General features: G+C 51.0%; 1 protein-coding gene across 1 annotated transcript in view; it reads left to right on the forward strand.

Moving 5' to 3' along the window:
* LOC148147695 (microtubule-actin cross-linking factor 1, isoforms 6/7-like) overlaps positions 1–27,760 on the forward strand; it is a 237,723-nt gene that overhangs the window by 161,739 nt on the left and 48,224 nt on the right. The window contains exons 15-19 of the mRNA XM_087994629.1: positions 101–263; positions 1,824–1,978; positions 2,299–2,373; positions 14,290–14,407; positions 15,673–15,854. Of these exons, the coding sequence (XP_087850755.1) occupies positions 101–263; positions 1,824–1,978; positions 2,299–2,373; positions 14,290–14,407; positions 15,673–15,854 (693 nt within the window). The remainder of the gene's footprint in view (positions 1–100; positions 264–1,823; positions 1,979–2,298; positions 2,374–14,289; positions 14,408–15,672; positions 15,855–27,760) is intronic.

The following is a 27,760-nucleotide window of genomic DNA, read 5'->3' on the forward strand; positions in this document are numbered from 1 at the left end:
GTCCACTCTTGTTTGATTTTAATTGTTTTATGTATAAAAGAAATAAGAAAACAGATGAATAAATCAGTAAGGAGTCATTGATCTATGTTGCAAATTTCAGCTCCAAGCTCTGGAGACCTTCAGCTTTAACACATGGAGGAAGCAATACTTGCAGTGGATTAGCAGCAAGAAATTCCGAATGCTGGACATTTTCCGATATATTGACAAGGATCAAGATGGACGAATCAGTCAGCAGGAGTTTACACAGAGTGTTCTTGACTCCAGTGAGTTTACAATCTGGCTATTTCTATGTGTCACAGAAATATCAGTTCAAAAGTTTAAATCAGAATTAAATCAAAATTGTTCCAATACAGAAAGAGGCCATTCAGTCTGTGATGTCTGTACTGGCTCTCTGACCAATTTAATTATGTGCCAATCTCCTGCATTTTCCAAACAATTTTGTACGTTGATTCTAATCAAGTAATTATCCAATGTCCCTTTTGAATGCCTCAATTGATCCTGCCACCACCACCACATTTCCAAGCAGCATATTCCGAAGCTTTCTACCTCATCATTTTGCTTCTTTTGTAAATTACTTTAAGGCTGTGACCTCTAACTCTTAATCCTTTACATGTGGTGGTTGTGACTCTGACCAGGATGGGGTAGGGTGGCTGAGGGGAGTTGTTAATTTTATTGAATCCCTAAATGTGGAAACAGGCCATTCGGCCCAACAAGTTCGCACCAACCCTCCGAAGAGAATCCCACCCAGTCCCATTCCTCTAACCTATTACTCTACATTTCCCCTGACTAATGAACCTAACCTACACATCCCTGAACACTACGGGCAATTTAGTATGACCAATCCACCTGACCTGCACATCTCTGGACTGTGGGAGGAAACTGGAGCATCCGGAGGAAACCCACGCAGACACGGGGAGAATGTGCAAACTCCACACAGACAGTTGCCCGAGATGGGAATTGAACCCGGGTGCCTGGCACTGTGAGGTAGCAGCGCTAACCACTGAGCCACCGCGCCACCCTATTACTCCCAAAGTGTCAGTGCCTGATTGAATCCTCAGGCACTGAAGATCCTCAGTTCAGGTAGCCGGGCAGTTAGACCCAGGTCTTTGATTGAGTTGGCAGTAGAGTAGACTGAGACAGTGAGAGACAGAGCAAGTGAGAGGAATTTCTCTCACACCAGCTTTCTTTTAACTCCCAACAGCTTCCATGTCTGTGGCAAGACAGAAATTACAGTCCAGAACCTGTTGCTTGGCAGTGGCAGCATCGATCCTATAATTTCTTCCGAAACTTTGTTTGTTAAGACATTAAGGCCATAAATACAATTTTATCTTTTTTTTTAAAAGCTTCCTTTGATTTTCAGTCTTTTCATGTCCAAGACATCACATGATAAATGTTCCTGAAGTTGCATTTTATATTCCAGTTTCTCATAGTCCATATAGAAATATATAACAAGTGACATTACTATTATGACACCCCTCATTCTTGGCTCTGCTGCTTGGCAGTTTTGAACTTTCATTCTTATTAAGTATTCATTTATATTATCATTTAATCCTTAGGAATTATATTTTTCCCTGAGATCCATTGTAAATTCTCTGAAATTCACTCACCCACCCATCAGGTCCCAGATAGAAACTGTAATGGGGCTCCATGCTTGTGAGAAATTTGAACAATCTGACTGAGCTGAAAAGGAACAATGTGCAGGGTCACAGGAGGATAAGAGTTCGTAAGATGGACTGAATGGCTTTCTCCTGGGCTTTAACTGTTCTCTGGTTCTGTGGAAAGAAATGGCATGATCCTAAACATCTGTCCCTGCACTTGGCCAGAATTCCCCACGAGCTCCGTGGAGATGGAGGCAGTTGCTGCCATTTTTGACCTGAATGGTGATGGATTCATTGATTACTACGAGTTTGCTAATGCACTACACCCGAGCAGAGACCACCATCGGAGAACTGAGGATGAAGACAGGATTGAAGATGAGGTGAGAGACAATGTTCACTTTTCAGTATCTGCGACCTTTGAAACAGCAATAAGCCTTTTATTAGGCTGTCCTTTAGATTCCTTTCTACTGCCTTTTCTGGGATAGGCCTTTCCCTTAGGCCTCTCACTGAACATAAAAGCCTTCTTTATTCCCTTCCCAGAGCTCAACCATACTCACAGCCATCCCCACCAGCTCAGATGGTTGTGCCCTGGAGTCCTCCCGGAACTTCAATCCCAGGCCTTTCCCTGACTACAGCCTGTCTCTCTCTCTCTCTCTCTCAGTATGCTCCATTATTCAGTGCTGAGTCATCTGTCTTGCAGGTTTGCCGCCAGGTTGCTGAATGTAACTGTGCCCCGCGATTCCAGGTGGAACAGATCAGTGCAAACAGATACCGGGTAGGTACTGCTTTCTCCTGGCTCTGTGTACCATTTTATATTGTTTATGAGCTGATTGTAATACTCAACAAATCAGGTCCCAGAGTGAGAATGGGATTAATAGAGGTGAAGAGATTCTTCACAAGTGAAGATTGGGGGTAGGTGGGAATGTGGATTTGCAGTGATGATCAAACCAGTGATGATCATGTTGAATGGAACAGCAGGGGTTGAGGGGATGAATGGTCAACTCCTGGTTTATTGTTCATTCATTTATAAGTTTTATTTTTTCTTATTGTTTATGATAGTGGTCAGGCACAGAATCTTCACAAGAGGCTCTACTTCACCAAAATAACAAATTTATTGGGCAAAAAGGGTGAAAGTAAAACTATGGGCTGATTCTTACATTAAATTTTGGCAAATTTAATTTAATTTGGCTATTACGAGGGGGCATAGCTTTAAATTAAGGGGTGGTAGGTATAGGACAGATGTTAGGGGTAGGTTCTTTACTCAGCGAGTCGTGAGTTCATGGAATGCCCTGCTAGTAGCAGTGGTGGACTCTCCCTCTTTATGGGCATTTAAGCGGGCATTGGATAGGCATATGGAGGATAGAGGACTAGTGTAGGTTAGGTGGGCTTGGGTCGGCGCAACATCGAGGGCCGAAGGGCCTGTACTGCGCTGTATTCTTCTATGTTCTATGTTCTATGTTCTAAAGTGCAAGTTGAGTTGAGTTTCTCAGAGGATTTTCACTATGAGTTCAAGTAGTTCCAGTACATTTTCTTGCTGTATCCGATCAAACTCACCTCGAACTCTCTCCTCCCCGTGTCCCCAAAAGGTCATACAGTTTACCTGTCCGTAGCCACATCCAGTTATAGACAGCCTCTTCGTCAGCAATACTCTGTCCCAATGCCAACCAGATACTGGTACATGTGTAGGTAGACATACAGAAGGCACATATAGAGATATTTGGGCATGATCTAATTGTCATTACAGAAACTGGGCAGCAATAGGCAATAGACAGTAGGTGCAGGAGTAGGCCATTCAGCTCTTCGAGCCTGCACCACCATTCAATATGATCATGGCTGATCATTCCTAATCAGTATCCTGTTCCTGCCTTATCTCCATAACCCTTGATTCCACTATCTTTGAGAGCTCTATCCAACTCTTTCTTAAATGAATCCAGAGACTGGGCCTCCACTGCCCTCTGGGGCAGAGCATTCCACACAGCCACCACTCTCTGGGTGAAGAAGTTTCTCCTCATCTCTGTCCTAAATGGTCTACCCCGTATTTTTAAGCTGTGTCCTCTGGTTCGGGACTCACCCATCAGCGGAAACATGTTTCCTGTCTCCAGAGTGTCCAATCCTTTCATAATCTTATACGTCTCAATCAGATCCCCTCCCAGTCTTCTAAACTCAAAGGTATACAAGCCCAGTCGCTTCAGTCTTTCAGTGTAAGGTAATCCCGCCATTCCAGGAATTGACCTCGTGAACCTATGCTGCACTCCCTCAATAGCCAGAATGTCTTTCCTCAAATTTGGAGACCAGAACTGCACACAGTATTCCAGGTGTGGTCTCACCAGGGCCCTGTACAGCTGCAGAAGCACCTCTTTGCTTCTATACTCAATCCCTCTTGTTATGAAGGCCAGCATGCTATTAGCCTTCTTCACTACCTGCTATACCTGTATGCTTGCCTTCATTGACTGGTGTACAAAAACACCCAGATCTCTCTGTACTGCCCCTTTACCTAAATTCATTCCATTGAGGTAGTAGTCTGCCTTCCTGTTCTTGCCACCAAATTGGATAACCATACATTTATCCACATTAAACTGCATCTGCCATGCATCTGCCCACTCACCTAACTTGTCCAGGTCACCCTGTAATCTCCTAACATCCTCATCACATTTCACCCTGCCACCCAGCTTAGTATCATCAGCAAATTTGCTAATGTTATTGCTGATACCATCTTCTATATCATTAACATATATTGTAAAAAGCTGTGGTCCCAGCACGGATCCCTGCAGTACCCCACTGGTCACTGCCTGCCATTCCGAAATGGAGCCGTTTATCACTACCCTTTGTTTCCTATCAGCCAACCAATTTTCAATCCAATCTAGTACTTTGCCCCCCAAAAAATGCGCCGTAATTTTACTCACTAACCTCCTGTGTGGGACTTTATCAAAAGCTTTCTGAAAGTCCAGGTACACTACATCCACTGGATCTCCCTCGTCCATCTTCAGAGTTACATCCTCAAAAAATTCCAGAAGATTAGTCAAGCATGATTTCCCCTTCATAAATCCATGCTGACTCTGTCCTATCCTGTTACTACTATCCAGATGTGTCGTAATTTCATCCTTTATAATAGACTCCAGCATCTTTCCCACCACTGAGGTCAGACTAACTGGTCTATAATTTCCTGCTTTCTCTCTCCCACCTTTCTTAAAAAGTGGTATAATATTAGCCACCCTCCAATCCTCAGGAACCGACCCCGAATCTATCAAACTCTGGAAAATAATCACCAATGCATCCACGATTTCCCGAGCCACCTCCTTCAGTACCCTGGGATGCAGACCATCAGGCCCCGGAGACTTATCAACCTTCAGACCTAACAGTCTCTCCAACACCAAATCCTGGCAAATATAAATTCCCTTCAGTTCAGGTCCTTCAGCCACTGTTACCTCAGGGAGATTGCTTGTGTCTTCCCCAGTGAATACAGATCTGAAGTACCCATTTAATTCCTCTGCCATTTCTTTGTTCCCCGTAATATATTCCCCTGTTTCTGTCTTCAAGAGCCCAATTTTAGTCCTAACCATTTTTTTGCCTTTCACATACCTAAAAAAACTTTTACTATCCTCCTTTATATTTTTGGCCAGTTTACCTTCGTACCTCATTTTTCCTCTGCATATTTCCTTCTTAGTAATCCTTTGTTGCTCTTTAAAAGCTTCCCAGTCCTCCGTTTTCCCACTTATCTTAGCTATGTTATACTTTTTCTCTTTTAACTTTATATGTTTCTTAACTTCCCTCATCAGCCACGGCCGCCCATGCCTCCTCCTGGGATCTTTCTTCCTTTTTGGAATGAACTGATCCTGCAACTTCTGTATTATACACAGAAATATCCGCCATTGTTCCTCCACGGCCCTGTCCACTTGAAGCCACGTCTCAGTTATCTCCACAGTATCGTATCTGCCAATTTCCAAAAGAGCCTCAAGCTCATCCATCTTATTTCTAATGCTTGGTGCATTCATGTATAGTATTTTTAATTTGTTACTGTCCTCACCCTTCCCATCAACTCCTATTTCACTCAACTTTACAGCATGATCCCTTTCCGAGTTTTCTGCCTCGTTGATACAGTTGTCTTTCTTGACTTCTCTTGTTCTAACTTTCCCTTCAATTTCCTTTTTAAACATCCAGTTTGTCCCCTCCTCCCCGCTACTTAGTTTAAATGTAGCGGTGCTGCAGTAGAAAACCTGCCTGCCAGAATGCTGGTCCCTGTACACAGGACTGAGAACTGAATATTTAAGAGGGTCTGACATTTAGAATGGACAGACAAGGAGGAAAAGGAGGTGGATTTGCACTTATGGTTAGGGATGGGGATCAGTTCATTAATGATGAGGGTTTCAGATCAGAAGAACAATGTGTGGAATCTGTTTGGGTGAACTCAGCAGCAGCAAGGGGCATTGGACATTGATTGGAGTTATTTTTAGGCCACTAAACAGTGGTGGAAGTGTGGGGCCTGGTATTAACCTAGAGACAGGAGAAGCATGTAGCATAGTCCACACAGTTATCCTGGGTAACTTCAATCTGCAAATAGATAGAGTAAATTGACTGAGCACTAACGCAGTAAAGCACACGTTTCTGCAATGGTTTATACACAGTTTGAGAGAAGTGTGTTGAGAAGCCAACTGAAGGTCATGCTTATTTAAACAGCTCATTAACAAACTTGTAAAAAAACTTTTAGGGATGAGTGATCACAGTATGATCGAGAGTAGCTCAAAATCAACCACATTGCTGTGGTCTGGAGTCACATATTGGCCAGACTGGGTAAGGACATCAGATTTCCTTTCCTAAGGAAACTAGTGAACCAGATGGAGCTTTTGTAACAATTGGCAATGTTTTCATGGTCATCATTTAGATTCTTAATTCCATATTTTCTTTATTAAATGCAAATTCTATCATCTTTAATAGCAGGATTCAAAATCCAACATTATCTGGGTCTCTGGACTATTGGTCTAGTGAAAAAGGCAAAAGTGAGGACTGCAGATGCTGGAAACCAGAGTCTAGATTAGAGTGGTGCTGGCAAAGCACAGCAGGTCAGGCTGCATCCAAGGAGCAGGAAAATCAACGTTTCGGGCAAAAGCCCTTCATCAGGACTGAAGACAGGGAGCCTCCAGGGTGGAGAGATAAATGGGAGGGGGGTGGGGGTGGGGAGAAGGTAGCAAAGAGTATAATAGATGAATGGGGTTGGGGATGGGGGTGATAGGTCGAAGATGAGGATGGAGCGGATGGGTGGGAAGGGAGATTGGCAGGTAGGACAGGTGATGGGGATGGTGCTGAGCTGGAAGGTTGGAACTGAGGTGAGGTGGGGGGAATGGAAATGAGGAAACTGGTGAAGTCCACATTGATGCCCTGGGGTTGAAGTGTTCCGAGGCAGAAGATGAGGCGTTCTTCCTCCAGGCGTCGGGTGGTGAGGGAGCGGCAGTGGAGGAGGCTCCACTGGTTGGAGTCTACCTGACACATAGGAAGATGGTCGTGGTTGTTGGAGGTCAGTCATCTCAGCTCCAGGACACCTCTACAGGAGTTCCTCAGGGTAGTGTCTGAGGCCCAATCATCTTCAGCTGCTTTATCAAGATCATAGGACACAGGCATTGCTGACTGGCCATCCCTAGTTGACCTTGAGAAGGTGGGGGTGAGTGCCTTTTTGAGCCACTGCAGTCCACGTGCTGTGGATTGACCCACAATGCCCTGAGAGCAGGAATTCCAAGATTTTGACTCAGCGACAGTGAAGGAATGGCAATATATTTCCAAATCAGGAAGGTGGGTGGCTTGGAGGGGCACTTGCAGGGGGTGGTGTTCCCATGTACCTGCTGCCCTAGTCCTTCCAGTTGGAAGTGGTCGTGGGGTTGGAAGGTGCTGTCTGAGGATCTTTGGTGAATTTCTTCAGTGCATCTTGTAGATAGTACACACTGCTGCAACTGAGGGAGTTAGAGGGAATGGATTCTTGTGGATGTGGTTCCAAGTAAGTGGATTCTTTGTTCTGGATGGTGTCAAGCTTCTTGAGTGTTGTTGGAGCAGCCCCCATCCAGGCAAGTGGGGAATATTCCATCACACTCCTGACACATGCCTTGTAAATGGTGGACAGGCTCTGGGGAGTCAGGTGGTGAGTTACTCGCTGCAGTATTCCCAGCCTCTGACCTGCTGTTGTAGCCACTGTGTTTATGAGGTGAGTCCAGTTGAGTTTCTAGTCAATGGTAACACCCAGGATGTTGATAGTAGGGGATTCGGTGATGGTAATACCGTTGAATGTCAAGTGGTGGTGGTTAGATTGTCTCTCATTGATGGTGGTCATTGTCTGGCAGTTATGTGGTGCAAATTCTACTTGTCACTTATCAACCCAAGACTGGATATTGTCCAAATTTTGTTGCATTTTAAAGGCAACAAAGAATAGGCAATAAATGCTGCTCTCGGCAGTGATGCCCAGACGCTATGAATGAATGAAAATTTGAACATGGACTGTTTCAGTATCTGAGGAGTTGCGAATGATGCTGAACATTGTGCAATCATCAGCGAGCATCCCCACTTCTGACCTTATGATGAAGGGAAGGTCATTGATGAAGCAGCTGAAGATGGTTGGACCTAGGACACCATGCTGAGGGACTTCTGCAGAGGTGTCCTGGAGCTGAGATGACTGACCTCCCAGAACCACAACCATCTTCCTATGTGTCAGGTAGACTCCAACCCGTGGAGAGTTTGTCCCCTGATACCCACTGAGTCCAGTTTTGCCAGGGCTCCTTGATACCACACACAGACAAATTCAGCCTTGATGTTAAGGGCTGTCCCTCTCCCCGCCCCTATGGAATCCAGCTCTTCTGTCCATGTTTGACCCAAGGCTGTAATGAGGTCAGGAGGTGAGTGGCCCTGGGGTTACCCAAACTGGGCAGGTCACTGAGCAGGTTATTGCTGAGCAGGTGCTGCTTGATTGCTCTGTTACTGACACCGTCCATCACGTTACTGATTGTGCACTTTATAAACGTCCCCTTGGTTGTTCAAAAGAGATGAAAAATGTGTTGCTGGAAAAGCGCAGCAGGTCAGACAGCATCCAAGGAGCAGGAGAATCAACGTTTCGGGCATAAGCCCTTCTTCAGGAATGAGGAAAGTGTGTTCAGCAGGCTAAGATAAAAGGTAGGGAGGAGGGACTTGGGGGAGGGGCGTTGGAAATGCGATAGGTGGAGGGAGGTCAAGGTGAGGGTGATAGGCCAGAGAGGGGATGGGGGCGGAGAGGTCGGGAAGAAGATCGCAGGTCAAGAAGGCGGTGCTGAGTCCGAGGGTTGGGACTGAGAAAAGGTGGGGGGAGGGGAAATGAGGAAGGTGGAGAAATCTGAGTTCATCCCTTGTAGTTGGAGGGTTCCTAGGCGGAAGATGAGGCGCTCTTCCTCCAGCCGTCGTGTTGCCATGGTCTGGCGATGGAGGAGGCCAAGGACCTGCATGTCCTTGGCGGAGTGGAAGGGGGAGTTTAAGTGTTCAGCCACAGGGCGGTTGGGTTGGTTGGTCCGGGTGTCCCAGAGGTGTTCTCTGAAACGTTCTGCAAGTGGGCGGCCTGTCTCCCCAATATAGAGGAGGCCACATCGGGTGCAGCGGATGCAGTAAATGATGTGTGTGGAGGTGCAGGTGAATTTGTGACGGATATGGAAGGATCCCTTGGGGCCTTGGATGGAGGTGAGGGGGGAGGTGTGGGCGCAAAGTTTGCATTTCTTGCAGTTGCAGGGGAAGGTGCCGGGAGTGGAGGTTGGGTTGGTGGGGGGTGTGGACCTGACGAGAGAGTCACGGAGGGAGTGGTCTTTCCGGAACGCTGATAGGGGTGGGGAGGGGAATATATCCCTGGTGATGAGGTCTGCAAGAAATGCAAAACATGCGCCCATACCTCCCCCCTCACTTCCCTCCAAGGCCCCAAGGGATCCTTCCATATCCGTCACAAATTCACCTGCACCTCCACACACATCATTTACTGCATCCGCTGCACCCGATGTGGTCTCCTCTACATTGGGGAGACAGACCGCCTACTTGCAGAACGTTTCAGAGAACACCTCTGGGACACCCGCACCAACCAACCCAACCGTCCCGTGGCTGAATACTTTAATTTCTCCTCCCACTCCGCCAAGGACATGCAGGTCCTTGGCCTCCTCCATCGCCATCCTAACCTCCCCACCTTATTAAACGCTTTAATCATCTCAAACACCTTGACGAGATCACCGTTACCTTTTTAAACTTGAGGGAGTTCATTCCGATTGCATAAGCACTGCCTTGGAAGTTCACTTTGTTCAGTCCCGAGATGATGCTGTGGAGTTGGTGGGGTATTTGCTTGCAGGCAATGTGTTGGGTGCACAGTGCAGGTCCAAACATTGTTACACAAGATAGCAGCGACTAAAGCTTGGTACAACTAGCAGGTAACACCCACCCAGTTTTGTCTGTGATCTTATTCAGGTTAGTCTGTCAGTTTGCATTAATTGGTGGAATTGAGCTGATCCTTCCAGCAGTCCCAGGATTGAAGACTCACTCCAGGGTCTGAATGGACAAAGAGAAATGTACCCCACCAAAAGTAACAGAACACGAGTGTTTTGTGAGGCCATTGTGTGTGAATCGCACCAGAGACAGTTCATGTCGATGGAGTTGTGAACCTTGCCTTGTGAGAGGTGGTTCAACTTTGGCTAATGTTGTTGATCTATAAGGTAAAAGAGGTGGAGGAGTTGCATTACTAATCAGGGAGAATGTTATATCTGCACTCAGAGAGGACATACGGCAGGGCTCATCCACTGAGGCAGTATGCATACAGCTCAAAATAAGATGGTTGTAATCACTCTGATAGCATTACACTACAGACCCCCCCCCCCCCCCCCCAACAGCCACGAAGACATTGAGGAACAAATATATCAGCAGATTATGGAAAGATGCAATAACAATAGGGTTGTCATAGTGAGTGACTTTAACTTCTGTAATATTGACTGGGACCCCCCCCTCTTAGAGCAAGAGGCTTAGTCGGGGAAAAATTTGTTAAATGTATCCAAGAGGGTTTCTTGAAACAGTATGTGGACAGTCCCTCGGCACCTTGTATTGGTTAATGAGCCTGGCCAGGTGACTGACCTCTCAATGGGACGGCATTTTGGAAACAGTGATCACACCTTCTTAAGGTTGAAGACAGCTACAAATAAGGATAAGTCAGGACCTTATGGGAAGGCACAAAACTAGGGGAGGGCAAATTACGTCAGTATGCCTTCTTAACAACCCTGTCAATCTGGGTGGCAACTTTCAGTGATCTGTGTACCTGGACACCGAGATCTCTCTGCTCATCTACACGACCAAGACTCTTACCATTAGCCCAGTACTTTGCATTCCGGTTACTCCGACCAAAGTGAATCACCTCACACTTGTCCGCATTAAACTCCATTTGCCACCTCTCAGCCCAGCTCTGCAGCTTACCTATGTCTCTCTGTAACCTACAACATCCTTCGTCACTATCCACAACTCCACCGACCTTAGTGTCGTCTGCAAATTTACTCACCCACCCTTCTACGCCCTCATCCAGGTCATTTATAAAAATGACGAACCGCAGTGGACCCAACACCGACCCTTGCGGTACACCACTTGTAATGGACTCCAGGATGAACATTTCCCATCAACCATCACCCTCTGCCTTCTTTCAGCAAGCCAATTACTCATCCAAACTGCTATATCTCCCACAATCCCATTCCTCCGCATTTTATACAATAGCCGACTGTGGGGAACCTTATCGAACGCCTTGCTGAAATCCATATACACCACATCAACCGGTTTACTCTCATCTACCTGTTTGGTCACCTTCTCAAAGAACTCAATAAGGTTTGTTAGGCATGACCTACCCTTCACAAAACCGTGCTGACTATCCCGAATCAAATTATTCTTTTCTAGATGATTATAAATCCTATCTCTTATAAACTTTTCCAACACTTTACCAATAACTGAAGTAAGGCTCACTGGTCTATAATTACCAGGGTTGTCTCTACTCTCCTTTTTAAACAGGGGAATCACATTTGCTATTCTCCAATCTTCTGGCACTATTCCTGTTGACAGTGATGATCTAAAGATCAAAGCCAAAGGCTCAGCAATCTCTTATCTGGCTTCCCAGAGGATTCAAAGTTTGTGAGAAGATTTGTAGCTCGGGTGCTCGTTGTTGTGGTTCTGTTCGCCAAGCTGGGAATTTGTGTGGCAGATGTTTCGTCCCCTGTCTCAGTGACATCCTCAGTGTTTGGGAGCCTCCTGTGAAGCGCTTTTGTGATCTTTCCTCCGGCATTTGTAGTGGTTTGAATCTGCCGCTTCCGGTTGTCAGTTCCAGCTGTCCGTTGCAGTGGTCGGTATATTGGGTCCAGGTCGATGTGCTTATTGATTGAATCTGTGGATGAGTGCCATGCCTCATGGTTCCCAGAGGATCCTAGGATAAATCCCATCGGGCCCAGAGGACGTATCTATTTTCACACTCTGCAGGATTCTCCCTAATCCTTCCTGCCAAGCCTTTTTCGTGCCCCCTCCTGGCTCTCCTCAGTCCATTTCTGAGCTCCTTCCTAGCAAGCCTGTAATCCTTTAAAGCTGTGCTCGATCCTTGCTTCCTCCACCTTACATAAACTGCCTTTTTCTTTTTGACGAGAAGCTCCTCTGTTCTCGACATCCAAAGTTCCTTAATCTTACCCCTTCTTACCTGTCACAGAGGAACAAATTCTTGCATCACTCGCAACAACTGCTCCTTAAATAGTCTCCACATGTCTAGTGTGCCCTTTCTGTGGAACAATTGCTCCCAGTCTGTACTTCCCAACTCCTGTCTGATAGCGTCATAATTTCCTTTCCCCAATTAAACATCTTCCCTCGGTAACTGCTTTCACTCTCCAAGGCTTTGGTAAATGTGAGGCAGTTGTGGTCTCTGTCCCCAAAGTGTTCTCCCACCACGAGATAATGAGGGAGAAGGTAGGATCACTCAAGGATAAAGGAGGGAAATTGTGCTTGGCAGCAGAGGATGTGAGTGAGACCCTAAATGAGTATTTCGTGTTGGTATTCACCCAGCAGGAGGATATGGAGGAGAGTGAGATTAGTGTGGGGCATGCTAATATGCTGGAGTATTTTGAGATGAGGAAAGAAATAGCACTTAAAGAGCATTAAGGTGGATAAGTCCCCAGGGCCCGATGGTATCTACCCCAGGTTATTGAGAGGCAAGAGAAGAGATTGCTGGGACCTTGACCAAGATCTTTGTATCCTCACTAGCCAATGGAGAGGTCCCGGAGGACTGGGGATTAGCTAATGTTGTTCCTCTGTTCGAGAAGGGAAATCAGGATACTCCAGGAAACTATAGACTGGCGAGTCTCACATCGGTGGTTGGGAAGCTATTGGAGAGACTTCTTAGGGATAGGATTTACACACATTTGAAAAAGCATGACCTAATTAGGGACAGTCAGCATGGCTTTGTGGAAGGCAGGTCCTGTCTTACTAACTTGATTGAATTTTTCATGGAGGTGACAAAGGTGATTAATGAGTATAGAGCGGTGGATGTTATCCACGTGGAATTCCAACAATGTCCCAGATTAAGATGCAAGGGATCCACTGTGACTTGGCAGTGTATATTTAGAATTGGCTTGTCCATAGAAGGCAGGGGATAGCGGTGGAAGGGTGTTTGTCAGGCTGAGGGTCTGTGAGTAATGGCGTTCCAAAGGGATCTGTACTGGGATCTCTGCTGTTCATGATCTAGATGTAAATGACTTGGATGAAAGTGTAGATGGGTGGGTTAGTAAGTTTGCAGATGTACAAAGATCAGTGGAGTTGTGGGCAGTGCACAGGGCTGTCAAAGGATACAGTGGGATAGAGATCAGTTACAGATGTGGGCAGAGAAATGGCAGATGGAGTTTAATCTGGGTAAGTATGAGATGCTGCATTTTGGGAGATCAAATGTTAAGGAAAAGTAAACAGTTAATAGCAGGACCCTGTACAGCATTAATGTACAGAGGGATTCTGGGGTTCAAGTCCACAGCTCCCTGAGATTGGCCACACAATTAGATAGGGTGGTGAAGAAGGTGTGTGGCATGCTTGTCTTTATTGGTCGGGGCACTGAGTACAAGAGTCAGGATGTCATGTTACAGCTTTCTAAGATTTTGATTAGGCCGTGCTTAGAGTATTGTGTTCAGTTCTGGTCACCTCATTACAGGAAGGATGTGGAGGCTTTGGAGAGGGTACAGAAGAGGTTTACCAGGGTGCTGCCTGGATTAGAGGGCGTGAGCAAATGAGAGGCTGGAAAAACTGGGCTGTTTTCTCTGGAGCAGCAGAGGCTGAGGGGAGACTTGATAGAAGTCGATAAAATAATGAGATGCAGAGACAGGGTTGACTATCAGAATCTTTTTCCCAGAGTTAAAATGTCAAAAACTAGAGAGGCATGCATTTAAGGTGAGAAGGGAAAGTTCAAAGGAGATGTGTGGGACAAGAGTTTTTATAAAAGAAATTGGCAGGGGTCTGGAACACACCACCATGGGGTGGTGGAGGCAGATATGATAGGGGCGTTTAAGTGGCTTTTAGATAAACACATGAATATGCAAGGAATGGAGGGATATGGACCGAGGGCAGGCAGAAGGGATTAGCTTAATTTAGTGTCATGTTCAGTACAACATGGCCAAACAGCCTATTCCTTAGCTGTATTGTTCTATGTTCTATCTTTTTGCAGTTTGGTGACTCTCAGCAACTGAGGATGGTGCGGATTCTCCGCAGTACGGTGATGGTGCGAGTGGGAGGGGGATGGAGTCCCCTCGATGAGTTCCTTGTGAAGAATGATCCTTGCAGAGGTTGGTGAAGGTCATAGATGTGGCCATTCTTACTAAAGATTCAAAACCATCGGTCTTTATGGAATCCTTGAATGGAAAAAAAACAAAATTGATCATGCCTGAGTTGTGAAGTCACATTAATCCAGGAGGCTCTGAGGAATATTCACTTATTTCTTATGAGCTGAGATTCTTTCCTCAAAAAACTCTGGTTTTATATTTAGTTAAAGAATGATTGAGAAAGTAAAAATCCAAACACAGCTTTCCAGAGTCCCTTGACTCTAAAGTCCTACAGCACAGAGACAGGCCCTTCACCCCAAACTGGTCAATGCCAAAAAGTCCAGCAACTTCCAAGCATGCAGGCTGCTGTCCAACAAAGCCCATTCACGTCAGTCATCACCAGTTCAATCTATGGCTTCTCATTCTCTACATTCTCTGTGGTTGACTGGCCAGCAACTGACCTCCCCTTGACTGACCAATCACATCCTGTTGCTGAAACATCTGCACTGTTCAATAATGAATCTGCAATCACCTTTCTCGACCAATTCCCGTGTGCAATTACCAAATTCTTTATTCTTTTATTTTAAAACAAGCTGCTGTTCAAAGCTCCATTCTCAACTTCAGCTCACATTCTAAATCAAAAATTCAAAAAAATTAAAGAGAAGTGATGACGGCCTGAACAAGGAGCGGTGGCATTAACCTCTCCTTGTTCAGGCTCTGGGCCAACTGCCACAAAGTGCACCTAATCAATTGTAAACTGTGCTCAATCCTCAAGCTTGCTGCTTTGATATGCAATTTTGTCTGTTGCCTCTTTGCACCTAATACTATCCCTAATTTCATTGGGAAGCCATGGTTGAACCACCTCTCTCCTGTGACGTTTGTGTCAGATAGAGTGTAATTCCTGCACATGATCTTTCCCTATCCATTACCAGTGCCTTTTAGTCAGTTTCCCCAATGCATCATTGCCAACTTCTTTTATTTAAATCCAGAAATGCTCCTCTATACTTCCAAATGTCCTACCACTCAATTCATCACCTTTCATTTTCAAGATTAAATTCCATTTGCCTCTGTTCAGCCGTCTACATTGTTTTATTTGTCGAAAGCATTTCTCTCACTATCTGCAACACCATCAATTTTCACTAACCTGCAAATTTACTGCTTTAGTCTGCTATCCATACCTAGATCATTAAAATACACAACAACCAGCAGTGAGAATCTCTCTCAGGCCTCTTGTTTCATCAGTAAGAATGGGGGATTCTTTTGTTAACAGCACACCTTAATTTGAACAGTGAAAGGTCGGACCAACCTTAAAATTAAGGAGAAGTACCTGGCTCCTGACAGCTACCGAATTGGTACGGTGAAACCAGCTGGGAACCAGACACGGCCCCACTCCCAAAAAGGCTCTCCCAGCTGGAAGAACGCAAGTGTGGCCTCCATCAACTCAGCACCTAACAGCCCACACCCACAAAAGGTACATTTCTTTATCCCAATGGCTAAACAGAGAGGGTTGGTGTTAAACCCCATGATAATGTATAAATCCATCTGCAGTAAATACATGAGAGCTTCCTGCTTGTTTGCGTAACTATAATGTTGGAGTGAAGAGGCTAACAACTGGACACTGGCAACACTCCCAATTTTAAAGCATTCTTACCAACAACCTGCATTTATTCGATACTTCAAGCAAAGCAATGCCTAAAATAATTGAGCAATTAAACATCAGACAATGGGGCACCAGGAGATACCCGGGCTGATGGAATGATAGCATTGCTACACAGAAACAAAAACACTGCACATGCTGGAAGAGAAAATACACAGGCAGGAGACTGCCTGCCTTGCTGTGTCCCTCTCCCTCCTGTTACTGCCTGCCTTGCTGTGTCCCTCTCCCTCCTGATACTGCCTGCCTTGCTGTGTTCCTCTCCCTCCTGATGCTGCCTGCCTTGCTGTGTCCCTCTCCCTCCTGATACTGCCTGCCTTGCTGTGTTCCTCTCCCTCCTGATACTGCCTGCCTTGCTGTGTCCCTCTCCCTCCTGATACTGCCTGCCTTGCTGTGTCCCTCTCCCTCCTGTTACTGCCTGCCTTGCTGTGTTCCTCTCCCTCCTGATACTGCCTGCCTTGCTGTGTCCCTCTCCCTCCAGATACTGCCTGCCTTGCTGTGTCCCTCTCCCTCCTGATACTGCCTGCCTTGCTGTGTTCCTCTCCCTCCTGATGCTGCCTGCCTTGCTGTGTTCCTCTCCCTCCTGATGCTGCCTGCCTTGCTGTCGTCCTCTCCCTCCAGATGCTGCCTGCCTTTCCGTGTTCTCCCAGCCTCCTGATACTGCCAGCCTTGCTGTCTTCCTCTCCCTCCTGATGCTGCCTGCCTTGCTGTGTTTATCTCCTTCCTAATGCTGCCTGCCTTGCTGTGTTCACCCAGCCTCTTGATGCTGCCTGCCTTGCTGTCTTCCTCTCCCTCCTAATGCTGCCTGCCTTGCTGTGTTCACCCAGCCTCCTGCTGCTGCCTGCCTTGCTGTCTTCCTCTCCCTCCTGATACTGCCTGCCTTGCAGTGTTTCTCTCCCTCCTAATGCTGCCTCCCCTGCTGTGTTTCTCTCCCTCCTGATGCTGCATCCCTTGCTGTGTTCCTCTCCCTCCTGATACTGACTGCCTTGCTCTGTCCCTTTCCCTCCTGATACTGCCTGCCTGCTGTGTTCCTCTCCCTCCTGGTACTGCCTGCCTTGCTGTGTCCCTCTCCCTCCTGATACTGCCTGCCTTGCTGTGTTCCTCTCCCTCCTGGTACTGCCTGCCTTAGGGTGAGGGACACAGCAAGGAGGGAGAGGAACACAGCAAGGCAGGCAGTATCAGGAGGGAGAGGAACACAGAAAGGCAGGCAGTATCAGGAGGGAGAGGGACACAGCAAGACAGGCAGCATCAGGAGGGAGAGGAACACAGCAAGGCAGGCAGCATCAGGAGGGAGAGGGACACAGCAAGGCAGGCAGCATCAGGAGGGAGAGGAAGGCAGCAAGGCAGGCAGCATCAGGAGGGAGAGGGACACAGCAAGGCAGGCAGTATCAGGAGGGAGAGGAACACAGCAAGGCAGGCAGTATCAGGAGGGAGAGGGACACAGCAAGGCAGGCAGCATCAGGAGGGAGAGGAACACAGCAAGGCAGGCAGTATCAGGAGGCAAGGGAACACAGCAAGGCAGGCAGCAACAGGAGGGAGAGGAACACAGCAAAGAAGGCAGCAGCAGGAGGAAGAGGAACACAGCAAGGCAGGCAGTATCAGGAGGCGGAGGAACACAGCAAGGCAGGCAACAACAGGAGGGAGAGGAACACAGCAAGGCAGGCAGTATTAGGAGTGAGAGGGACACAGCAAGGCAGGCAGCATCAGGAGGGAGAGGAAGACAGCAAGGCAGGCAGCATTAGGAGGGAGAGGAACACAGCAAGGCAGGCAGCATTAGGAGGGAGATAAACACAGCAAGGCAGGCAGCATCAGGAGGGAGAGGAAGACAGCAAGGCAGACAGCATCAGGAGGGAGAGGAACACAGCAGGGCAGGCAGTATCAGGAGGGAGAGGAACACAGCAAGGCAGGCAGCATCAGGAGGGAGAGGGACACAGCAAGGCAGGCAGCATCAGGAGGGAGAGGAAGACAGCAAGGCAGGCAGCATTAGGAGGGAGAGGAACACAGCAAGGCAGGCAGCATTAGGAGGGAGATAAACACAGCAAGGCAGGCAGCATCAGGAGGGAGAGGAAGACAGCAAGGCAGACAGCATCAGGAGGGAGAGGAACACAGCAGGGCAGGCAGTATCAGGAGGGAGAGGAACACAGCAAGGCAGGCAGCATCAGGAGGGAGAGGAAGACAGCAAGGTAGGCAGTATCAGGAGGCTGGGAGAACACGGCAAGGCAGGCAGCATCTGGAGGGAGAGGAAGACAGCAAGGCAGGCAGCATCAGGAGGGAGAGGGAAAACAGCAAGGCAGGCAGTTTCAGGAGGGAGAGGGACACAGCAAGGCAGGCAGCATTAGGAGGGAGATAACCACAGCAAGGCTGGCAGTATCAGGAGGGAGAGGAAGACAACAAGGCAGGCAGCATCAGGAGGGAGAGGAACACAGCAAGGCAGGCAGCATCAGGAGGGAGATGAACACAGCAAGGCAGGCAGCATCAGGAGGGAGAGGGACAGAGCAAGGCAGGCAGCATCAGGAGGGAGAGGGACAGAGCAAGGCAGGCACCATCAGGAGGGAGATGAACACAGCAAGGCAGGCAGCATTAGGATTGAGATAAACACAGCAAGGCAGGCAGCATCAGGAGGGAGAGGAACACAGCAAGGCAGGCAGCATCAGGAGGGAGAGGGACAGAGCAAGGCAGGCAGCATCAGGAGGGAGAGGGACAGAGCAAGGCAGGCACCATCAGGAGGGAGAGGAAGACAGCAAGGCAGGCAGTATCAGGAGGGAGGGGAAGACACCAAGGCAGGCAGCATCAGGAGGGAGAGGAACACAGCAAGGCAGGCAGTACCAGGAGGGAGAGGGACACAGCAAGGCAGGCAGTATCAGGAGGGAGAGGGACACAGCAAGGCAGGCAGTATCAGGAGGGAGAGGGACACAGCAAGGCAGGCAGCATTAGGAGGGAGATCAACACAGCAAGACAGGCAGCATCAGGAGGGAGAGGAAGACAGCAAGGCAGGCAGTATCAGGAGGGAGATAAACACAGCAAGGCAGGCAGCATCAGGAGGGAGAGGAACACAGCAAGGCAGGCAGCATCAGTAGGCTGGGGGAACCCAGCAAGGCAGGCAGCATCAGGATGGAGAGGAACACAGCAAGGCAGGCAGTACCAGGAGGGAGAGGGACACAGCAAGGCAGGCAGCATCAGGAGGGAGAGGAACACAGCAAGGCAGGCAGCATCAGGAGGGAGAGGAACACAGCAAGACAGGCAGTATCAGGAGGGAGAGGGACACAGCAAGGCAGGCAGCATCAGGAGGGAGAGGAACACAGCAAGGCAGGCACCATCAGGAGGGAGAGGAAGACAGCAATGCAGGCAGCATCAGGATGGAGAGGAACACAGCAAGGCAGGCAGTACCAGGAGGGAGAGGGACACAGCAAGGCAGGCAGCATCAGGAGGGAGAGGAACACAGCAAGGCAGGCAGCATCAGGAGGGAGAGGAACACAGCAAGACAGGCAGTATCAGGAGGGAGAGGGACACAGCAAGACAGGCAGTATCAGGAGGGAGAGGGACACAGCAAGGCAGGCAGTATCAGGAGGGAGAGGGACACAGCAAGACAGGCAGCATCAGGAGGGAGAGGAAGACAGCAAGGCAGGCGGTATTAGGAGGGAGATAAACACAGCAAGGCAGGCAGCATCAGGTGGGAGAGGGAACACAGCAAGGCAGGCAGCATCAGGAGTGAGAGGAACACAGCAAGGCAGGCAGTATCAGGAGGGAGAGGGATACAGCAAGGCAGGCAGCATCAGGAGAGAGAGGAACACAGCAAGGCAGGCAGCATCCGGAGGGAGAGGAACACAGCAAGGCAGGCAGCATCAGGTGGGAGAGGGAACACAGCAAGGCAGGCAGCATCAGTAGGCTGGGGGAACCCAACAAGGCAGGCAGTATCAGGAGGGAGAGGAAGACAGCAAGGCAGGCAGTATCAGGAGGGAGATAAACACAGCAAGGCAGGCAGCATCAGGTGGGAGAGGGAACACAGCAAGGCAGGCAGCATCAGGAGGGAGAGGAACACAGCAAGGCAGGCAGCATCCGGAGGGAGAGGAACACAGCAAGGCAGGGAGCATCAGTAGGCTGGAGGAACACAGCAAGGCAGGCAGTATCAGGAGGGAGAGTGACACAGCAAGGCAGGCAGCATTAGGAGGGAGATAAACACAGCAAGGCAGGCAGCATCAGGAGGGAGAGGGACACAGCAAGGCAGGCAGCATCAGGAGGGAGAGGAACACAGCAAGGCAGGCAGCATCAGGAGGCTGGGGGAACACAGCCAGGCAGGCAGTATCAGGAGGGAGAGTGACACAGCAAGGCAGGCAGTATCAGGAGGGAGAGGAACACAGCAAGGCAGGCAGTATCAGGAGGGAGAGGGACACAGCAAGGCAGGCAGCATCAGGAGGGAGAGGAACACAGCAAGGCAGGCAGTATCAGTAGGGAGAGGGACACAGCAAGGCGGTCAGCATTAGGAGGGAGAGGAACACAGCAAGGCAGGCAGTATCAGGAGGGAGAGGAAGACAGCAAGGCAGGCAGTAACTGGAGGGAGAGGGACACAGCAAGGCAGGCAGCATCAGGAGGGAGAGGAACAGCAAGGCAGGCAGTATCAGGAGGGAGAGGGACACAGCAAGGCAGGCAGCATCAGGAGGGAGAGGAACACAGCAAGTCAGGCAGTATCAGGAGGGAGAGGAACAGCAAGGCAGGCAGTAACCGGAGGTAGAGGGACACAGCAAGGCAGGCAGCATCAGGAGGGAGAGGAACAGCAAGGCAGGCAGGAACAGGAGGAAGAGGAACACAGCAAGGCAGGCAGTATCAGGAGCGAGAGGAACACAGCAAGGCAGGCAGTATCAGGAGGGAAAGGTACACACCTAGGCAGGCAGCATCAGGAGGGAGAGGGACACAGCAAGGCAGGCAGCATCAGGAGGGAGAGGGAAAACAGCAAGGCAGGCAGCATCAGGAGTGAGAGGGACGAAGCAAATGCAGGCAGCATCAGGAGGGAGATGGACACAGCAAGGCAGGCAGTATCAGGAGGGAGAGCTACACAGCAAGGCAGGCAGCATCAGGAGGGAGAGGGACACAGCAAGGCAGGCAGCATCAGGAGGGAGAGGGAAAACAGCAAGGCAGGCAGCATCAGGAGGGAGAGGGAACACAGCAAGGCGGGCAGTATCAGAAATGAGAGGGACACAGCAAGGCAGGCAGCATCAGGAGGGATTGGAACACAGCAAGGCAGGCAGCATCAGGAGGGAGAGAAACAGCAAGGCAAGCAGTAACAGGTGGGAGAGGGACACAGCAAGGCAGGCAGCATCAGGAGGGAGAGGAACACAGCAAGGCAGGCAGCATCAGGAGGGAGAGGGACACAGCAAGGCAGGCAGCTTCAGGAGGGAGAGGGAACACAGCAAGGCAGGCAGTATCAGGAGGGGGAAGAACACAGCAAGGCAGGCAGCATCAGGAGGGAGAGGAAGACAGCAAGGCAGGCAGCATTAGGAGGGAGAGGAACACAGCAAGGCAGGCAGTATCAGGAGGGAGAGCGACACAGCAAGGCAGGCAGCATTAGGAGGGAGAGGAACACAGCAAGGCAGGCAGCATCAGGAGGGAGAGGAAGACAGCAAGGCAGGCAGCATTAGGAGGGAGAGGAACACAGCAAGGCAGGCAGCATCAGGAGGGAGAGGAAGACAGCAAGGCAGGCAGCATTAGGAGGGAGAGGAACACAGCAAGGCAGGCAGCATCAGGAGGGAGAGGGACACAGCAAGGCAGGCAGCATCAGGAGGGTGAGGAACACAGCAAGGCAGGCAGCATCAGGAGGGTGAGGAAGACAGCAAGGCAGGCAGTATCAGGAGGGAGAGGAACACAGCAAGGCAGGCAGCATTAGGAGGGAGATAAACACAGCAAGGCAGGCAGCATCAGGAAGGAGAGGAACACAGCAAGGCAGGCAGCATTAGGAGGGAGAGGAACACAGCAAGGCAGGCAGCATTAGGAGGGAGATAAACACAGCAAGGCAGGCAGTATCAGGAGGGAGAGGAAGACAGCAAGGCAGGCAGCATCAGGAGGCTGGGTGAACACAGCAAGGCAGGCAGCATCAGGAGGCTGGGAGAACACAGCAAGGCAGGCAGCATCAGGAGGCTGGGGGAACACAGCAAGGCAGGCAGCATCAGGAGGGAGAGGAAGACAGCAAGGCAGGCAGCATCAGGAGGCTGGGTGAACACAGCAAGGCAGGCAGCATCAGGAGGCTGGGAGAACACAGCAAGGCAGGCAGCATCAGGAGGCTGGGGGAACACAGCAAGGCAGGCAGCATCAGGAGGGAGAGGAAGACAGCAAGGCAGGCAGCATCAGGAGGCTGGGTGAACCCAGCAAGGCAGGCAGCATCAGGAGGGAGAGGAAGACAGCAAGGCAGGCAGCATCAGGAGGGAGAGTGACACAGCAAGGCAGGCAGCATCAGGAGGGAGAGGAACACAGCAAGGAAGGCAACATCAGGAGGGAGGGGGAACATAGCAAGGCAGGCAGTATCAGGAGGAAGAGGGACACAGCAAGGCAGGCAGCATCAGGTGGGAGAGGAACACAGCAAGGCAGGCAGCATCAGGAAGGAGAGGAACACAGCAAGGCAGGCAGCATCAGGAGGCTGGGAGAACACGGCAAGGCAGGCAGCATCTGGAGGGAGAGGAACACAGCAAGGCAGGCAGCATCAGGAGGGAGAGGGACACAGCAAGGCAGGCAGCATCAGGAGGGAGAGGGACACAGCAAGGCAGGCAATATCAGGAGGGAGATGAACACAGCAAGGCAGGCAGCATTAGGAGGGAGATCAACACAGCAAGACAGGCAGCATCAGGAGGGAGATAAACACAGCAAGGCAGGCAGCATCAGGTGGGAGAGGGAACACAGCAAGGCAGGCAGCATCAGGAGGGAGAGGAACACAGCAAGGCAGGCAGCATCAGGAGGGAGAGGAACACAGCAAGGCAGGGAGCATCAGTAGGCTGGAGGAACACAGCAAGGCAGGCAGTATCAGGAGGGAGAGTGACACAGCAAGGCAGGCAGCATTAGGAGGGAGATAAACACAGCAAGGCAGGCAGCATCAGGAGGGAGAGGGACACAGCAAGGCAGGCAGCATCAGGAGGGAGAGGAACACAGCAAGGCAGGCAGCATCAGGAGGCTGGGGGAACACAGCCAGGCAGGCAGTATCAGGAGGGAGAGTGACACAGCAAGGCAGGCACTATCAGGAGGGAGAGGAACACAGCAAGGCAGGCAGTATCAGGAGGGAGAGGGAACACAGAAGGCAGGCAGTATCAGGAGGGAGAGGGACACAGCAAGTCAGGCAGTATCAGGAGGGAGAGGGACACAGCAAGTCAGGCAGTATCAGGAGGGAGAGGGACACAGCAAGTCAGGCAGTATCAGGAGGGAGAGGAACAGCAAGGCAGGCAGTAACCGGAGGGAGAGGGACACAGCAAGTCAGGCAGTATCAGGAGGGAGAGGGACACAGCAAGTCAGGCAGTATCAGGAGGGAGAGGAACAGCAAGGCAGGCAGTAACCGGAGGGAGAGGGACACAGCAAGGCAGGCAGCATCAGGAGGAAGAGGAACACAGCAAGGCAGTCAGCATTAGGAGGGAGAGGGACACAACAAGGCAGGCAGCATTGGGAAGGAGAGGAACACAGCAAGGCAGGCAGTATCAGGAGGGAGAGGAAGACAGCAAGGCAGGCAGTAACTGGAGGGAGAGGGAACACAGAAGGCAGGCAGTATCAGGAGGGAGAGGGACACAGCAAGTCAGGCAGTATCAGGAGGGAGAGGGACACAGCAAGTCAGGCAGTATCAGGAGGGAGAGGAACAGCAAGGCAGGCAGTAACCGGAGGGAGAGGGACACAGCAAGGCAGGCAGCATCAGGAGGGAGAGGAACAGCAAGGCAGGCAGGAACAGGAGGAAGAGGAGCACAGCAAGGCAGGCAGCATCAGGAGGAAGAGGAACACAGCAAGGCAGGCAGTATCAGGAGGGAGAGGGACACAGCAAGGCAGTCAGCATTAGGAGGGAGAGGGACACAACAAGGCAGGCAGCATTGGGAAGGAGAGGAACACAGCAAGGCAGGCAGTATCAGGAGGGAGAGGAAGACAGCAAGGCAGGCAGTAACTGGAGGGAGAGGGACACAGCAAGGCAGGCAGTATCAGGAGGGAGAGGGACACAGCAAGGCAGGCAGCATCAGGAGGGAGAGGGACACAGCAAGGCAGGCAGTATCAGGAGGGAGAGGGACACAGCAAGGCAGGCAGTATCAGGAGGGAGAGCTACACAGCAAGGCAGGCAGTATCAGGAGGGAGAGGGACACAGCAAGGCAGGCAGCATCAGGAGGGAGAGGGACACAGCAAGGCAGGCAGTATCAGGAGGGAGAGGGACACAGCAAGGCAGGCAGTATCAGGAGGGAGAGCTACACAGCAAGGCAGGCAGTATCAGGAGGGAGATGGACACAGCAAGGCAGGCAGTATCAGGAGGGAGAGGGACACAGCAAGGCAGGCAGCATCAGGAGGGAGAGGGAAAACAGCAAGGCAGGCAGCATCAGGAGGGAGAGGGAACACAGCAAGGCAGGCAGCATCAGGAGGGAGAGGGAAAACAGCAAGGCAGGCAGCATCAGGAGGGAGAGGGAACACAGCAAGGCAGGCAGTATCAGAAATGAGAGGGACACAGCAAGGCAGGCAGCATCAGGAGGGATTGGAACACAGCAAGGCAGGCAGCATCAGGAGGGAGAGGAACACAGCAAGGCAGGCAGCATCAGGAGGGAGAGGGACACAGCAAGGCAGGCAGTATCAGGAGGGAGATAAACACAGCAAGGCAGGCAGCATCAGGAGGGAGAGGAAGACAGCAAGGCAGGCAGCATTAGGAGGGAGAGGAACACAGCAAGGCAGGCAGCATTAGGAGGGAGATAAACACAGCAAGGCAGGCAGCATCAGGAGGGAGAGGAACACAGCAAGGCAGGCAGCATCAGGAGGGAGAGGGACACAGCAAGGCAGGCAGCATCAGGAGGGTGAGGAAGACAGCAAGGCAGGCAGCATCAGGAGGGAGAGGAACACAGCAAGGCAGGCAGCATCAGGAGGGAGAGGGACACAGCAAGGCAGGCAGCATCAGGAGGGTGAGGAAGACAGCAAGGCAGGCAGCATCAGGAGGCTGGGAGAACCCAGCAAGGCAGGCAGCATTTGGTAGGAGATAAACACAGCAAGGCAGGCAGCATCAGGAGGGAGAGGAACACAGCAAGGCAGGCAGCATTAGGAGGGAGATAAACACAGCAAGGCAGGCAGCATCAGGAGAGAGAGGAACACAGCAAGGCAGGCAGCATCAGGAGGAAGATGAACACAGCAAGGCAGGCAGCATCAGGAGGAAGATGAACACAGCAAGGCAGGCAGCATTAGGATTGAGATAAACACAGCAAAGCAGGCAGCATCAGGTGGGAGAGGGACACAGCAAGGCAGGCAGCATCAGGAGGAAGATGAACACAGCAAGGCAGGCAGTATCAGGAGGGAGAGGGACACAGCAAGGCAGGCAGCATCAGGTGGGAGAGTGACACAGTAAGGCAGGCAGCATCAGGAGGGAGAGGAACACAGCAAGGAAGGCAGCATCAGGAGGGAGAGGGAACATAGCAAGGCAGGCAGTATCAGGAGGGAGAGCGACACAGCAAGGCATGCAGCATCAGGAGGGAGAGGGACACAGCAAGGCAGACAGCATAAGGAGGGAGAGGAAGACAGCAAGGCCGGCAGTATCTGGAGGGAGATGGACACAGCAAGGCAGGCAGTATCAGGTGGGAGAGGGACACAGCAAGGCAGGCAGGATCAGGAGGGAGAGGAAGACAGCAAGGCAGGCAGCATCTGGAGGGAGAGGGACACAGCAAGGCAGGCAGCATCAGGAGGCTGGGGGACACAGCAAGGCAGGCAGAATCAGGAGAGAGAGGAACACAGCAAGGCAAGCAGCATCAGGAGGGAGAGGAACACAGCAAGGCAGGCAGTATCAGGAAGGAGAGGAAGACAGCAAGGCAGGCAGCATCAGGAGGGAGAGGAACACAGCAAGGCAGGCAGTATCAGGAAGGAGAGGAAGACAGCAAGGCAGATAGCATCAGGAGGGAGAGGGACACAGCAAGGCAGGCAGCATCAGGAGGCTGGGTGAACACAGCAAGGCAGGCAGTATCAGGAGGGAGAGGGACACAGCAAGGCAGGCAGCATTAGGCGGGAGATAAACACAGCAAGGCAGACAGCATCAGGAGGGAGAGGGACACAGCAAGGCAGGCAGTATCAGGAGGGATAGGGGCACAGCAAGGCAGGCAGCATTAGGAGGGAGATAAACACAGCAAGGCAGGCAGCATCAGGAGGGAGAGGAACACAGCAAGGCAGGCAGCATCAGGAGGGAGAGGGACACAGCAAGGCAGGCAGTATCAGGAGGGATAGGGGCACAGCAAGGCAGGCAGCATTAGGAGGGAGATAAACACAGCAAGGCAGGCAGCATCAGGAGGGAGAGGAACACAGCAAGGCAGGCAGCATCAGGAGGGAGAGGGACATAGCAAGGCAGGCAGCATCAGGAAGCTGGGGGAACACAGCAAGGCAGGCAGCATCAGGAGGGAGAGGGACACAGCAAGGCAGGCAGCATTAGGCGGGAGATAAACACAGCAAGGCAGACAGCATCAGGAGGGAGAGGGACACAGCAAGGCAGGCAGCATCAGGAGGGAGAGGAACACAACAAGGCAGGCAGTATCAGGAGGGAGAGGAAGACAGCAAGGCAGGCAGCATTAGGAGGGAGAGGAACACAGCGAGGCAGGCAGCATCAGGAGGGAGAGGAAGACAGCAAGGCAGGCAGCATTAGGAGGGAGAGGAACACAGCGAGGCAGGCAGTATCAGGAGGGAGAGGGACACAGCAAGGCAGGCAGCATTAGGAGGGAGAGGAACACAGCGAGGCAGGCAGCATCAGGAGGGAGAGGAAGACAGCAAGGCAGGCAGCATCAGGAGGGAGAGGAACACAGCAAGGCAGGCAGTATCAGGAGGCTGGGAGAACACGGCAAGGCAGGCAGCATCAGGAGGGAGAGGAAGACAGCAAGGCAGGCAGTATCAGGAGGGAGAGGGACACAGCAAGGCAGGCAGCATCAGGAGGCTGGGGGAACACAACAAGGCAGGCAGTATCAGGAGGGAGAGTGACACAGCAAGGCATGCAGCATCAGGAGGGAGATAAACACAGCAAAGCAGGCAGTATCAGGAGGGAGAGGGACACAGCAAGGCAGGCAGCATTAGGAGGGAGATAAACACAGCAAAGCAGGCAGCATCAGGTGGGAGAGGGACACAGCAAGGCAGGCAGCATCAGGAGGGAGAGGAACACAGCAAGGCAGGCAGCATCAGGAGGCTGGGGGAACACAGCAAGGCAGGCAGTATCAGGAGGGAGAGTGACACAGCAAGGCAGGCAGTATCAGGAGGGAGAGGAACACAGCAAGGAAGGCAGCATCAGGAGGGAGAGGAACACAGCAAGGAAGGCAGCATCAGGAGGGAGAGGGAACATAGCAAGGCAGGCAGTATCAGGAGGGAGAGCGACACAGCAAGGCATGCAGCATCAGGAGGGAGAGGGACACAGCAAGGCAGGCAGCATTAGGAGGGAGAGGAAGATAGCAAGGCAGACAGCATAAGGAGGGAGAGGAAGACAGCAAGGCCGGCAGTATCAGGAGGGAGATGGACACAGCAAGGCAGGCAGTATCAGGAGCGAGAGGGACACAGCA

The sequence above is a fragment of the Chiloscyllium plagiosum genome, unplaced genomic scaffold (assembly GCF_037043375.1).
Source record: "Chiloscyllium plagiosum isolate Xiang-an unplaced genomic scaffold, Cpla_swu_hap1 HiC_scaffold_15, whole genome shotgun sequence".
NCBI classification, from domain to species: domain Eukaryota; kingdom Metazoa; phylum Chordata; class Chondrichthyes; order Orectolobiformes; family Hemiscylliidae; genus Chiloscyllium; species Chiloscyllium plagiosum.